This window comes from Mus musculus, chromosome 7, assembly GCF_000001635.26.
Source record: "Mus musculus strain C57BL/6J chromosome 7, GRCm38.p6 C57BL/6J".
NCBI classification, from domain to species: domain Eukaryota; kingdom Metazoa; phylum Chordata; class Mammalia; order Rodentia; family Muridae; genus Mus; species Mus musculus.
In genome coordinates, this window is record NC_000073.6 from 29,288,919 (window position 1) to 29,303,593 (window position 14,675).

At 52.7% G+C, this 14,675-nt stretch overlaps 1 protein-coding gene across 1 annotated transcript; it reads left to right on the plus strand.

The window, feature by feature from the left end:
- Positions 1–401: 401 nt before the first annotated feature.
- Positions 402–4,472, plus strand: Ppp1r14a (protein phosphatase 1, regulatory inhibitor subunit 14A). The gene is made up of 4 exons (NM_026731.3): positions 402–617; positions 2,592–2,672; positions 3,133–3,165; positions 4,272–4,472. Exons 1-4 carry the CDS (start codon positions 417–419, stop codon positions 4,398–4,400), a joined length of 444 nt encoding a protein of 147 aa, NP_081007.2. The 5' UTR covers positions 402–416; the 3' UTR covers positions 4,401–4,472.
- Positions 4,473–14,675: the final 10,203 nt, after the last annotated feature.

Genomic DNA, 14,675 nt, shown 5'->3' on the forward strand with positions numbered 1-14,675 from the left:
GACAGGAGGTTTAGGAGTTTAAGGCCAGACTAATAGGTCCCTCTTAAAAAGAGAAACTTCAGTGGGATCCCCCTCCCGTACAGCTAGGCCTGGCGCCCTTGCAACACCCTTCGCTGCCGCCAGAGGGAGCACAGGACGGACCCTAGAGCGTGTCCTGGGACCCCGCCCGGAGATGCCTGCCCTGGGGCACTCTAAGATGGGCACCCCGCCCCCACCCATCTGAACCCCCGCAGGACCCCGGGCTTGAAGGCTGCACATTAGCCAGCTTGCCTCTGCAGGAAGGGAAACTGAGGCCCGGCGATCGGGGAGGGGCGGGTCCCAGAGCACGAGCCCCCGCCCCCGGTGGCCCCGCCCCGGCCATTAAGATCCCGGAGCGCGAGGCAGGGCGCAAAGTAGGGGCAGCGGGTGACGGTACGATGGCTGCGCAGCGGCTGGGCAAGCGCGTGCTGAGCAAGCTGCAGTCCCCGTCGCGGGCCCGCGGCCCGGGGGGCAGCCCCAGCGGGCTGCAGAAGCGGCACGCGCGAGTCACGGTCAAGTACGACCGACGGGAGCTGCAGCGACGGCTGGACGTGGAGAAGTGGATCGACGGATGCTTGGAGGAGCTGTACCGCGGCAGGGTGAGACTCAGAGGGGCCGGGGCTGAGGGACGGAGGTAGCCTAAGACCCTGCAACCCTGCGACCTCGGTGACCCTAGTACTTGCTCGCTGGTGCACCGACTGCGGCCTTTGCTAGGATTCATGGCCCGAGGCGCTGGTCTCGGTGCTTAGAGGCATCCAGCTCGCGGACACTCAGACATGCACCCAGGATCCCCAGACATGTGTGCGTCCAATCAACCCAGACAACTGGGAAGGGCTGGGGATGAGATGGGGGGTGGCGGGCAGAGCCAACATATTGAGAGAACGGATAGGGACAGGGGATGTCCTTAAGCCAAACATAGACATGGGTGACAAGGGAGATAGGACAGCAGAGACTCTCAGCAGAGGAAACAACAATTTTCACAGATGACGGAAGTCACAGCCACTCAGACATAGCACCAAAGTGAGCCACACACAAACTCACAGGAACACAAGTGGATTAAGTTAAGGGACAACATGGCCTGCCATGGAATACTGACATGCACGCACAACACAACCCCCCTGGGCGCCAAGTGAAGAGATACAGCTGGGCACAGATACACATCAGTTCCAGCTGGGGTGCTCCAAGCTCCAATAGCTATCCAGGGACACAGAGTGACTCAAGTTACATGGGCCATTATCTGCTGCCAAAAAAGAAAAGTATGGCTGTCTACAAACAGAGTGGCAGATGTTAAAGTTCTGTGTGCATGTGCACGCGCGCACGCACGCATGCACACACACACACACACACACACACACGTCTGTGGAAATTACACACGGAACTGGTAAAAGTGTCCCAGGAACACAGAACACTAGAAACCAAGGTAGGCAGGGCCGCTAACGCTTGTGACCTCAGCACTTGAGAGGTGAAGGCTGGAGGGTTAGGGGTTCAAGGACGACCTTGGATAAGGAGACCCTGTCTGAAAAGTCTAAAACAAACCTGGCATGGTGCACCTCACACCTTTTAGACTCAGCATTGAGGAGGCAGAGGCAGAGAGATCTCTGTGAGTTCGAGGCCAGCCAGTTCTACAGAGTGGGTTCCAAGTCATCCAGGGATACACAGAAAGACCCTATCTTAAAAAAAAGAAAAAGAAAAAAAAAGATAAATAAAGATAGTCCCTACAGCTTGCCATGTCTGACCTGGGACAGCCACACTAGAGAGGCAGCCACACTGGCTACACTCTCTCAAGGCAAGTAGGCCCCTCAGTCTCGGGCCCAGCACACTTAGATGCCAGAGATCCCTTCTCCCACACAGGACAGCACCCTCATTGCCCAGCTGGGCAGCAGAGCTGGCAAAGTAGAAGCTTAGGTCCAGTGGTCTCTGGCCCAGGACAGCTGGATCTTGTCCACAACATGTTCAGATATCCTTTGTATCACCACCACGAGGCCTTAGCCTCCCCTCAGAGATGATTCCTGTTAGCCGGCCATGGTGGGCCTAGGTGGTCACTTCTCTGACTGAGCAGCCTGTGATGTGGCCCAGGGAGGTCTGGCTGGCCATAAGCCCCAAAACCCTTCTTGTCCCCAGGGGAAGGGGCCCGCCCCAGCAGTCTCCCCTCCCCCACACCACTGCTAAGACTTTCCCTTGAAAGGGCAGAAGCCAATCCCTCCCCAAATCCTAGAATCTGACATTCCCAGACTCGACTGGGCCTGCTTTGCTGAGTAGGGACTGCAGCCAAGGAGAGAGCCCTGTGCCAGCCCCAAGGCCCCCGGGGCTGAACCAAGGGTGCAGGCATCGATTGATCGGGCTGGTACCAAGGCCTGGGCCTCCTTCCACCCATCTGTCACCCCCCTCACCCCCACACCCCACCCAGATGTCTGACTCGGTGGTGCTGTCCCTGCCTGCCACATCATCTATCGCTGCAGGCCCGGCCAGCTGGGCCTGGGGTTGGTGAAGTGCCTCCAGAGCCCTTGACAAAAGGCTGTGGAGTGGGTACAGGGAGACATGGACTCTGACCAGTCCACTCTCCCTGGCCGTAGGAGTCAGACATGCCGGACGAGGTCAACATCGATGAGCTATTGGAATTGGACAGTGAAGAGGAAAGATGCCGGAAAATCCAGGTAGGTGGAGAGAAAGGAGAGAGTCGTCCCTCCCCCAGTCCAACAAATCACAGAGCCCTAAACAGGACAAGCCAAGTTGACATGTTTATTAAACACTTGCTAAGCCAGACACTAAATCCTCCACAAAACGCTATAAAACATTTACCACCGAAAGGAAAATGAGACTCAGCAGGGCTGAAGTGTTTGCTCAGGGTCACACAGCTTGTCCAAAGCTAGGAGCCCAACCCAGGCTGCCCCTGTCCTGTCCTTCCCCGCTGACCTGACCACAGAGGCTTGGCCTTCTAGCCTTCTGGAGCTGGTCACTCTGAGCTCCTGCTTGAAGCCACTTGGGCGGATCAAGAAGTCTTGTTCCCTTGGGAAAGGGAAGGGCCTCTGAGGGAATAGGTGTCATCTATTTACTGGTTTTTGTTTGTTTGTTTGTCTTGGCTTTTGTTTTGTTTTGCTCTCCCCCATCCCCCAGGGACTTCTGGAGGCTTGTGCAAATCCCACAGAGGTGAGTTTCTGTCTTTCCCAGAGGGAGTGGACCCCTCACCTCACTGGGGGAGGGGGAGGGGAAGGCTGGCCATAGCCAGGATGGATGGGGACAGTCCTGCTCTTTGTCATCCTTGTCTCCTCCTCCTCCTCCTCCTCCTCCTCCCCCTCCCCCTCCTCCTCCTCCTCCTCCTCCCCCCTCTCTTTCCCATCTGTCACTGGGATCCACAGGCTGCTGCCTCAGAGCCCATCCCCCACGGGGCTCCTGTTTCTGCCCATATGGTGCCTGTCCCTTGCTGGCTGGCTGGGGGTTGGGGGGGGGGCTCCCCGTGACTGTCCATACCGTCCTGGGGTTCCCTGTATACCTCTGGAGGGCCCCCATCCTGCAGGTCCTGGAGCTGGGCAACACAACCACTCCCACTTCCTTCCCTGCTTTAAAAGGGAAAATATTCACGGTTCTCCCCTTAGCTCCTAGATGCCAGAGGGACAAACGTCACCGCCTGTCAGTCGGCCTGGAGCTGGCTCAGACCTGGTCTCTGGGGACTGTCTCTCAGCCTGAGAAACATCTCCCTCTTCCATCTGAGCCTGTGTCTCTCTCGGATCAGGGTCTTTGTCTCTCTCCATCTCTATTTTTTATTTGACTTTATTTTAAGTGGATAAGTGTTTTGTCTGCATGTATGCCTGTGCACCACACATGCCTGGTGCCCATGAAGGCCAGAAGAGGGCTCAGATCCATTGGAGCTGGTGTTACAGACAGTTGTGAGCTGCCATGTGGCTGCTGGGAACCGAACTCGGATCCTCTGGAAGAGCAGCCACTGCTCTTAACCACAGAGCAACCACAGAGCTGCCTTTTCACACCCCTCCCCCTTTTTCTTGAGATAAGTACTCAGTGTGTAAATTCATAGCAATCCTCCTGCCTCCAGTAGAACTATTGACCCAGGGAGTAATTTCAGCTTCCTCCAATCTTTCTACCTGCCCCTGCCCTTTTCTCTTGCCTATCTTAGGCTCCATTCCCGCCCTGTTTGGCCCCAGATCCCACTTCGAATAAGCTGTTGCCCAAAGAGACACAGGCCTTGGGGTGGGAGGCCTCTCTCCTGCTCTGTTCTCAGAATCCCACTCTGTCTGTAGGACTTCGTCCAGGAGCTACTGGCCAAGCTTCGGGGCCTGCACAAACAGCCGGGCTTCCCGCAGCCCAGCCCCTCAGATGACCCCAGCCTGAGCCCCCGCCAGGACCGGGCCCACACTGCCCCACCCTGACTGCGCCCGCCTCTGCGCTCCACCCCCAAAGCCCAGATTGTTTCTAAGTTGTATTTAATGGTTCTGTAACTGCCTCTGGTGTCCGGATTTTCCTCTCCCCATTACCCTGGCCTTCTGCAGCCCCTTGTCCTTGGTCCCCCAAGCCACAGCTGGCCCTGACAGACGGAGAAACATTCCTCCTGGCCACAGAGCCTGAGAACATACCCTACTGACCCTGAGGCGTCCTGGAGACTCACATCCTGTCCCCACCTCCCCCATATGGACCCAGTCCCAGCTCCTAGGGAAGGCCAGGGCCAGATCCCCTGGCCTTCAGGGTCACGGGGGATGTGCACGGCCCACTGTGACCCTCTGTCATCTTCCCATAGGGCATCACACAGCGATGAGGCCATTAGTCCGCTCTATGGAGAGTGTGCTTGGTGTAACTGTATGAGCTGAGGCCACAGAACAGCGGAACATAGCATTAAAGTGGGAGAGAAGAGCCCAGAAGTGCACAATGGGTTTAGGTACCAGGGATGGGAGGAGCTATTGCCCCTTCTCCAGGGGAGGGGAGACAGAACAATAGGACAATAGAGCGCTTGCTAGAAACCTCCAGTGAGAGACTAGGGGTGTGGCTCAAGCAGTAGAGCACCTACTTAGCATAATCAAAACCCTGGTTCCATCCTCAGCAGGGAAAAATATCTGGGAGGGCTTCCTGGAAGCAGCAGCATCGAGGCCAGAACTTACACAGGTTGCTTCAACCATTCTGCAGTGTGAACTTGGAAGCAGAGAGCTTGATACCAGGGTTCTGTTGGGGATAATACAAACTATTGATCAGGATGAACAGTGTCCCCAGAGCCAGGCAGGGCAATCAACCGATCAAGGATTGCAGATGCCTTGCCTACCGTACCTCTCAGAAGTGGAGAGTGGCTACCTAACATCAGCCTCCCTGTGACTGACGCTCTGACCCCAAAGTTCCGGTGTCTAGGAAAACAACTCACCCATCTTAGTGAGACTGCCCACCCCACGTGCTGCCCACTGCCCTCTTGGACAAGGGCTCCATCCTGGGGATCCGAGCCACAGAGCAGTAAGGGAAGATGGCTAACGTCTGGCTCGTCCTGGGTAGCCAGCCCTGCTGGGGGCCTAGCTGTCTCCACACAGATGGGCTTCACAGCTGCCGCTGCCTCCCTCAGAGCAAAGGATTGAGTGGGGGATGGTGGGTGTCGAACGGTCCCCATTACCTGGCCTCTTGTCCCGGAACACTGTATGAGCCGCAGAACCCTCCACTTCCCTTTCACAGAACCTGTTTTTGGTTCCTCATGGTTGTGGAGGTGACAAACCCCAGTTCAAGCTTTGGATGTTCACTGTGTCAGATCTGCAGTTGTCTATAGAATACATCACAGATGAAGAATCAGAGGCCCAGATCACCAGTGCCATTTGCTAAAAAGCTGGGACATGGTGGCCCTGGGGCTTCACCACGGTACCCCGTCACTGGGTTGTTTTTAGTTTCAGGAGATTGGCTAAATCTTTTTTTTTTTAAGAGTTATTTTATGTATGTGAGTACACTGTAGCTGTCTTCAGACACCCCAGAAGAGGGCATCCCATTACAGATGGTTGTGAGCCACCATGTGGTTGCTGGGAATTGAACTCAGGTCCTCTGGACGAGCAGTCAGTGCTCTTAACCGCTGAGCCGTCTCTCCAGCCCCTGTCTAATTCTTACTAAGGTGTTGGTGACTGCTAACAGTTCTGGGAGATGATCCCATGAAAAGGCAGTGCAATTATGTACGTGTGAGGTCACAGCAAAAAGCACCAGGAAGCTGCGTGCCTCTGTGGTTAAAAGCCTAAACTGAGAGCCAGGCAGTGGTGGCACACCCCTTTGATCCCAGCACTCAAGAGGCAGAGGCAAGCAGATCTCTGAGTTCAAGACCAGCCTGGTCTACATAGCGAGCTCCAGAGCTACACAGAGAAACACTATGTACAAGAAGCTAAGCAGAGGGTAGTGTTCTGCAGCCCTGGCATTTGGGGCAGAGGCAGCAAGATTGAGTTCCAGGATGGGTGCCATAGCCTGGTCCTTTCTCAAGATAAAAACAAAAAAGAGAGACAGCTGCTGAAGGCACTGGCTGCTAATCCTGAGGACTTGAATTCAGTCTCTGGGACCCACATGATGGAAGACCAGAACAAGCCCCAAAGGCTGCTCCTCAGATCCTTCACATGTGCACTTCATGCAGGAATAAGAGACCAGCCTGGTCTACGCAGGGAGTCTGAGGCTAGCTATGGCTATGTAGTAAGGCAGTCTCTCAGAAAGGGCTGCACACCTTTTTTTTTTTTTTTTTTTTGGAGACAGGGTTTCTCTGTGTAGCCCTGGCTGTCCTGGAACTCACTCTGTAGACCAGGCTTGGGTTTGAACTCAGAAATCCGCCTGCCTCTGCCTCTGCCTCCCGAGTGCTGGGATTAAAGGCGTGCGCCACCAGGCCTGGCGGCTGTGCACCTTTAATATGAGTGAGCAGAGGCAGGCGGATCTCTGAGTTCGAGGCCAGCCTGGTCTACAGAGTGAGTTCCAGGACAGCTACACAAAGAAACCCCGTCTTAAAAATGCCCCACGCCCCCGACCCAAGGAGGAGTGGCATTGGAAAGATGGCTCAGAAGCTAAGAGCAGAGGGCCCAGGTTCAATTCCCAGCACCCGCATGGCAGCCCACAACTCCACCGTTCTCGCCTCTGTGAGTACCCGTGTGTCTGCCACACACGCAGGCAACCCCCCGCCCCCTGCACGGTGTCTTGAGAAGCCCCGTAGCCTCACTGAGCTTACATGCCTGAAGATGGATAGCACTGCCTGCTTCCGAGGGCGAGGAGGTTTCTGGAAGGGACAAGGTGTGGACACAGGATGAACGCTGTCACAGTGGGAAGGGGCCGAGCGCCCCACCCATGAGAAGCTCTGCATCTCATGCCGGTGGTGTGCTGACCCTGAGGGTCGTCACCCTCTCTCACTGTGGCACATGCCTTCCTGGGGACTCTCCGTGTCCCCCCACCCCACCCCCGTTTGCTTCCCACAGGGCAGACAAATGATGAGATTTCTCAGAGTCCTCTTCCAGTCTCCGCCCACCCTGTTCCCTGTTCCCCTTTCCTCCAAAATCGTCTCACCCCCACTTTGATAAAAATCCATTTCCCCAGCTGTTGAGTTGGCCCAGTGGCACCTGCCATTGAGTGTGACAAACAGTTCCATCCTGAGGCTGCACACGGTGGGAGGAGAAAGCTCCTCTTCAGGTCACCCTCTGATCTCCACGTGTGTCCTCTCCCAAATAGGGTTGTTTTTTTTTTTTTTTTGTTTTTTTTTTTTTTCCAAAAAGTCAAGTTTTGGTAATTTTCCCATTAATAAGTCTTTCATTCTTTCTTTGTTTTGTTCTCAGTCAGGAGATCTGTCTTTTGTTGTTGTTGTTGTTGTTGTTGTTGTTGTTGTTTTCAAGACAGGGTTTCTCTGTGTAGCCCTGGCTGTCCTGGAACTCACTCTGTAGACCAGGCTGGCCTCAAACTCAGAAATCCGCCTGCCTCTGCCTCCTGAGTGCTGGGATTAAAGGCGTGCGCCACCACGCCCGGCTCTAGAAGCCAGGATTCTTAATGTCTGAACCATCTCTCTAGCCCCCAAATAAATATTTTAAAAATATTTTGAAAGTAATTTATTTTCTCTCTCACTCTGCTCTGGTCACATTTCTCTCTACTGGTGGCATCCACGCCTCCTGGCTTCTTTCTCACAGGCCCCGCCTCCGCGCTTTTCTGAGTCCCAAATCCTCCTGTCGGCACTGCCATGGAACACCTGTCGTTAAAGTTAACCTGATTAATTTCTTCCACAGAATTTAGGGGAGCTCCAAAGGACGTGTGAGTTTAATTGAGGTTCATTGTGTCCCTGGCTCCAACAGCGCCCGTCCCTTAGAAGTTGCTTGCTACCAGTGCCTCCTAGTGGTCATATTTACTAACTGCAGCCTATGCACGTGAGGTCTCCCTGTGCCTCCTGGCTATTTGAGCTTTTCCCTCCCACTATCCCTCCTACTCACCCACCCTCCCTCCCTCCCTCCCTCCCTCCCTCCCTCCCTCCCTCCCTCCCTCCCTCCCTCCCTCCCTCCCCATCCATCAGGCCATCTTTTTTCTTGTCTCGGTGCCATGTTGCCCAGGCTTACTTAAAATTTCCTATTTTGCAGAGGATGGCCCTGAACTTCTGATGCTCCTGCATCCACCTCCCGAGATGCCGAGTGCTGACGTGCAGCACCCTGCCTATCTGCATGAGTTAGTTTTAAAGCTAAATTCCAAAGCAGAAGTGGGCCAATCCCAGAACTCTGGAAGCTGAGACAGGAACTCAAGTTCAAAGCCTCAAAGCCGGCTTGAGATATATAGCAAGAGACAGAAAAACAAATTCTAGAGATGTCCCAGTCCTGAGCTTGGCCTTTGTTTTCACTCTGTTTCCTGGTTCTGCTTTCTATTGCTTTGGGTCTGAGGTGAGACAGGGCATCTTGCAGGAGTACATGACCCAGACAAGGCTACTCTCTTCCCCTCCTCGGTGTCCCTGAAGCAATGCAAGATGGGAAGAGACCAAGGCTAAGATGTCCTTTGAAGGCCTGTCTTCAGTGACCTAGTAACCTGCTTCCTCTGTCCAGGCTGTCCCGATAGCCCACCCCGCTATTAAGTTCCCAGTGGATTAATCCGCTGAAGAATTTCATATCCATGCTGAAACTGCAGACTGTGTTAGAACTCGCTGTGCAGTCTAGGCTGTTTGAAACTTGCTGAGTAGACCAGGTTGGCTCTGAACTTGAAGTGGTCCTCCTGCCTTAACCTATTTTTGTTTGTTTGTTTGTTTTTTCGGGCCAGGTTTCTCTGTGTAGCCCTGGCTGTCCTGGAACTCACTCCGTAGACCAGGCTGGCCTCAAACTCAGAAATCCGCTTGCCTCTGCCTCCCAAGTGCTGGGATTAAAGGCGTGCGCCACTACTGCCCGGCTTTTTTTTTTTTCCCTTAACCTATTTTTATAAACATAATATTTGTATTGATTATTTGGAAATTTCCTATATGGACCCCACCAAACTCACTTATTTCCAGTCTGCCCAGGTTCACCCCCCACCCTGGTGACCTCCCCTCTAACAGAAGATGAGGAGGAGGAGCAGGAAGATGAGGAAGAAGAAGAGGAGGAAGAAGAGAAGCAGGAGGAAGAGGAGGAAGAAGAAAAGGAGGAAGAAGAGGAGGAAGATGAAGAAGAGAAGGAAGAGGAAGAAGATGAGGAAGAGGAAGAAGAAAAGGAAGAGGAAGAAGAGGAGGAGGAGAAGGAGGAGGAGGAGGAAGAAGAAGAAGATGAAGAAGAAGAAGAAGAAGAAGAAGAAGAAGAAGAAGAAGAAGAAGAAGAAGAAGAAACATGAAGTCCACTTTCTGCTGCCCATATGCTCCCTGGAGCATGTTTAAACTCAGTGGCCAGCCAGACCTTTAAAGATAACTGAGTCCTTCCCCATGCTCACCCCCACCAGAAGCCATCAATGGTGAAGAGATACACTTAGGCACCCTTAACACAGGTTTGGTTTGGATTGTTTTTCAGAACAGGGTTTCTCTGTGTAGTCTTGGCTGTCCTGCAACTCACTCTGTAGACCAGGATGACCTGGAACTCAGAAATCTGCCTGCCTCTGCCTCCCAAGTGCTGGAACTAAAGGCATGAACCATCCCTACCCAGACCCTATCACAGTTTTTAAGCATTCCCTTCAAGGGCTTCCTAGACTGTTCTAGACTGTTTCTTTTTTGGAGGTTGTCACAGAGGCCTTCCATGTCTCTCAGTCTCGACGTGGTCTGCTGCAGCAACATGATTCATAGACAGCAACATGATTTCAGGTAGCAGTATATGGCTGAGCAGTGCATTCGTGGGCAGAGCCTGTGCTAGCTCTGGGCTAGCACACCACCCTGCTGGCTCTGCTCGGCATCCATATGTCCCCCCCATTCACTGTAACCTTCCAGCCCTATACCACAGTGGCTTCTCTAGTTCACCTCTCTCCACCACTCACCGAAGTTTCTCCATCTTTCCCACTTCTCCTTCAGATACTTGCTTGTTAAAGTGACATTGCAAACCGCAGTGGTCTCTCTCTCTCTCTCTCTCTCTCTCTCTCTCTCACACACACACACACACACACACACACACACACACACACACACACACACACACTTGTTTGTCCTCCTCAGACAGCCTAAATTCAAATATTCATTGGAATAAGCCATTGGTCTGGTTCAAGGTTCCTGGGTTCTGAAGCACCATGAACACTGGACCATCCCCGAGACTCTTATTGGATATCCTGCTGTTGCCTAGACTCGGAGTGGTAGTGCGGTTAGTCAGGGCTTCCTGGCATGGGATTGGAACCACACCTTCCTGCTTTGGATGCTGACAGGCTCCTCCACTGTCTCCCTTCAGGGGCTCCATGCCGCAGGTGGTCTCAGGCTCCTTGGAGCTGCTCTGAAGCAGGTACTGGGCACCACAGCCATCTTCAATCACAACCATGCTTCAGGTTTTCATCTTTGATGGCAATCTGGTTCTGCAGGACCAGCTCCTCCATGTGCTCCATCAGCTCATAGATGGAGCAGACATTGGGATGGACCAACTTGAAGTGCTGACTTGGGCTGGGCTGGTGCCAAGATGGTCAGCTTGCCAAAGCCAGAGCAGGCCTGGTTTTTGTTGGTTTGTTTCTTTGGTTTTTTGTTTGTTTGTTTGTTTTTGAAACAGGGTTTCTCTGTGTAGCCCTGGCTGTCCTGGAACTCACTCTGTAGACCAGGCTGGCCTCGAACTCATAGTGATCCACCTGCCTCTGCCTCCTGAGTGCTGGGATTAAAGCTTGCTCCACCACTGCCCCGTGGTCTTAGTGCTAGGGTTGCAGGTGTGCGCCATCAGGCCTGTCCCTTGTTTACCTTGAGACCTGGTCTCATTATGTCTCCCAGGCTGGCATCTACCTTGAAATCCTCTGCCCCATCATCCTCCACCTCCCTCCATGCTGGAGCTATCCACAGCCAGCTCCTCAGCTCCATGTCTCTGTTGCAGTTTGCCAAAAGGAAACGCAGTTCTGCCTTCCACTCTTCCAGCCACAGGTCTGGGTTTCTGGGGATGCTAGACTGCAGTCACATGGGGGGGGGAGGTAGGTGGTCTAACACCTATCTGCACCCCAGGATTTCTTCCCGTTTTGTCCACTCAGCCACACTCTGATGTCCCTCTCTGTCCTCTTGTTGGTTACTTCTGTCTCTCCACCTGTTGCCACTCTCCTTTCTAGATCTGTTTGTCTTGTCAGTTTCCACTCCCTCTGCATACCAAGGCAGCCCAACTCCCAGGCCTCTCTTTTATCTGCCCATGGCCTCCAGAACATCCCCGGAAGTCATAGTTGGAATCCAACAGGCTGGACACACCAGAGGCTGGACAACATGGCCTCTCTCACATGGACTCCCAGCCCAGGCTGCCCTAGCTCAGGGGATCCCACCTCAATCTCTCCAGTTGTCCAGACACAGACCCAAGCCATCTTTGTTATTCCAAAGACTTGCTCTCTTCCGCGTAAGTGGTGTCCGTTTTGCAGAACAGGCAGAATAACATTACACCCTAGTTGCATGGAAGCAACTAGAGCCTGTAGCTATGAATGAGCAAATAATTTGGGGGCTGGGGGTGGGGGAGGCAGGTTTTTTGTAGTTTAGTCTGGTTTCCAAATTGATACGTTGCTATGTCCTGGTATCGAGAGTTGACCTGACAGGAAAGGACAGACACTTGGACACATGTGAAGAAAAGCTGGGGCCAAGTGGACTGTGGTGGAAGGAGGTCTTTACTACTCAACAACTCAGAACCTCAGCAAAGGGTGTATGTGTGGCTAGGCCTGTCTCAGGGGGAGTCTCTGTAGGTGAGCTGACTCAGGGCTTGCCAGCAGGGGGAGACGCTTAGAAGCTGTAGCTGTTAGTTTTTGCACACTGTCAACATTTGCAGGCTAAGCTTTCCATCCACTTAGCTCAGTCAATCACAGGCAGGTACCATTGCGCCTATGATGCTTGGGGCCGGGGGAGGTGGGGAACAGACCTGGTGCCCAGGCCTTGAATAGGATTGGAGGTTCAGAACTAAGTCTGTGCCTCCCTGGCAGGCCCCAATATTTGGGATGTGGCTCCTCCATCCCAAAACACAAGAACCGGCTCTGCGGGACAAAGACCGAGCCATACTGCCCTCTAGTGGCCAGTCTTTTCGGTTCTGAAGGAAGAGAAGTGACCAAGGTTGGGGGCAGAGACAGATGGAGTTTGAGGCCAGCATGGTCTACAAATCTAGTTTCAGGACAACCAGATTACACAGAGAAACCCTTCCTCAAAAAAAACAAAACAAAACAAAACAAAAACAAAATATAGATGATGATGATGATGACACTGGTTTCCAGCACTTGAGTGGCAGGATGGTGAGGCATCATGGATGAAGGAGGTGAGAATACAGGGAACTTGCTAAGTGATCAGGACACTTAGGTCAGCCAGAAACACAGAAACATATCACCTTCAGGCAGTGGGTCAGGAGCTCCTTAGGGAGGTCCCATAGAACTCTGGGATAAATATACTTACTCATATTCTGCACCTTCCAGCTTGCTATGCAACCAAAGCCGGCCTTGAATTCCTGATCCTCCTGCCTCAGCCTCTGGAGAGCTAAGATCACCCTGACCAGACCCCTACTAACCTTTCACTTCTCTCTGCCCTGAGGCTACAGCCTGGGACTAGCCACTGGGTGAAGTCCCTAATACAGCAGCCTGAACCTGCCCCCAACTTAGGCTGCCCCAGGTGTGTGACAGCACAGCTGGCCACCTTACTACTTTTCTGCCTGCTGGATTTGTCCTCAGAAATGCACACGGGACAGAGGAGTGGAGCACAAGACTAATTTGGAATTTTATTCATTTATTCAGGCAGTGAGGACAGAGCTATGAATGAAACCACAAACCTTTGGAGCCAGCATTCTTTCTCCTTTCTTTCTTCCTTTCTTCCTTTCTTCCTTCCTTCCTTCCTTCCTTCCTTCCTTCCTTCCTTCCTTCCTTCCTTCCTTCCTTCCTTCTGTGTGTGTAGCTTCGGCTGTCCTGGAACTCACTCTGTAGACTCAGAGATCTGCCCGCCTTTTGCTTCCCAAATGCTGGGATTAAAGGCACACGCCACTGCCACTGAGCACCAGTGTTCTAATGAGGGCAGGCAGACAATGGATTAACTGATTAACTGTATATATAGTATAGGTATAAAGATTCAGAAGAAGATGTATTATTAGCTCAAGATCAACATGGTCAACTCAGTGAGAGACCCTTTGTCAAATAAAAAGTAAGAAGCCAGCTAGTCAGATGGCTCAGTGGAGAAGAGCATTTCCTAGCAACCTTGTCTCTGGGACTCACACTGTTGGAGAGTGCCCCCTCCCGTGTGTGCTGTCCCTCTCTCACTTCCACTCAAGGGCCGCAGACACAGCAGGAGTGCTGACTGAGCACACCACATTCACACGTGCATACAAAAGAAATACATTAAATATTAAAAAAAAAAAGTACAACAGGTGAACTGGCAAGCCAATCATGAGCCCTGAGCTTATCCCAGGCCCCACACAGTGGGTGGGGAGTCTTGTTAGCTGTTCTCTGACATTTGGGTAATGGGATTTGGTGATGGGTGTGGCGTGCACTAAGGAAGAAGGGCACGGAGGATGAACCTTCTCAGAACACGCTGCTTTCTCTGCAGTGATCGGTAAGAGCTCATACCACTTGCATCCTTGCTCACTCCAAACTTGCCTCTTTTTTTTTTTTTTTTCATACACCTACGGTAACTTTTATTTATTTTGGTTTTTCGAGACAGGGTTTCTCTGTGTAGCCCTGACTGTCCTGGAACTCACTTTGTAGACCAGGCCAGTCTCGAACTCAGAAATTCGCCTGTCTCTGCCTCCCAAGTGCTGGGATTAAAGGCGTGCGCCACCACGCCCGGCTGTACCTTTTATTTTTAAGATTTGGTTTTAGACTTATTTCCTCTGCATTAGTGTTTTCGCACCTTGTGCGTGTCTGGTGCTCACAGAGACCAGAAGAGGATGTCAGGTCCCTGGAGCTGGAGTTTTCAGGAGAATGTGGACAGCTCAATGTGGGTGCTGGGAACCCAACCTGGGTCCTTTGGAAGAACAAGAGGCGCTCTTAATTGCTAGAATGTGAACTCCTTGAGAAGAGCAGCGACTTTGTCATTGCTGTGTCCCCAGTGCCAAGGAGAGTGCCCGCCCATAGTTGCTATGTCAATGGACAAAGACATTGATTCAACCCTTCTGTTCTGGGACAGCTTT

Bases quoted from the DNA above. Each gene is read 5' to 3' on its own strand.
- Ppp1r14a (NM_026731.3), top strand. From the start codon at position 417: ATGGCTGCGCAGCGGCTGGGCAAGCGCGTGCTGAGCAAGCTGCAGTCC. The intron at 618-2,591 runs GTGAGACTCAGA...CCCTGGCCGTAG, and splicing joins AGGAGCTGTACCGCGGCAGG to GAGTCAGACATGCCGGACGA. The intron at 2,673-3,132 runs GTAGGTGGAGAG...CCCATCCCCCAG, and splicing joins AAAGATGCCGGAAAATCCAG to GGACTTCTGGAGGCTTGTGC.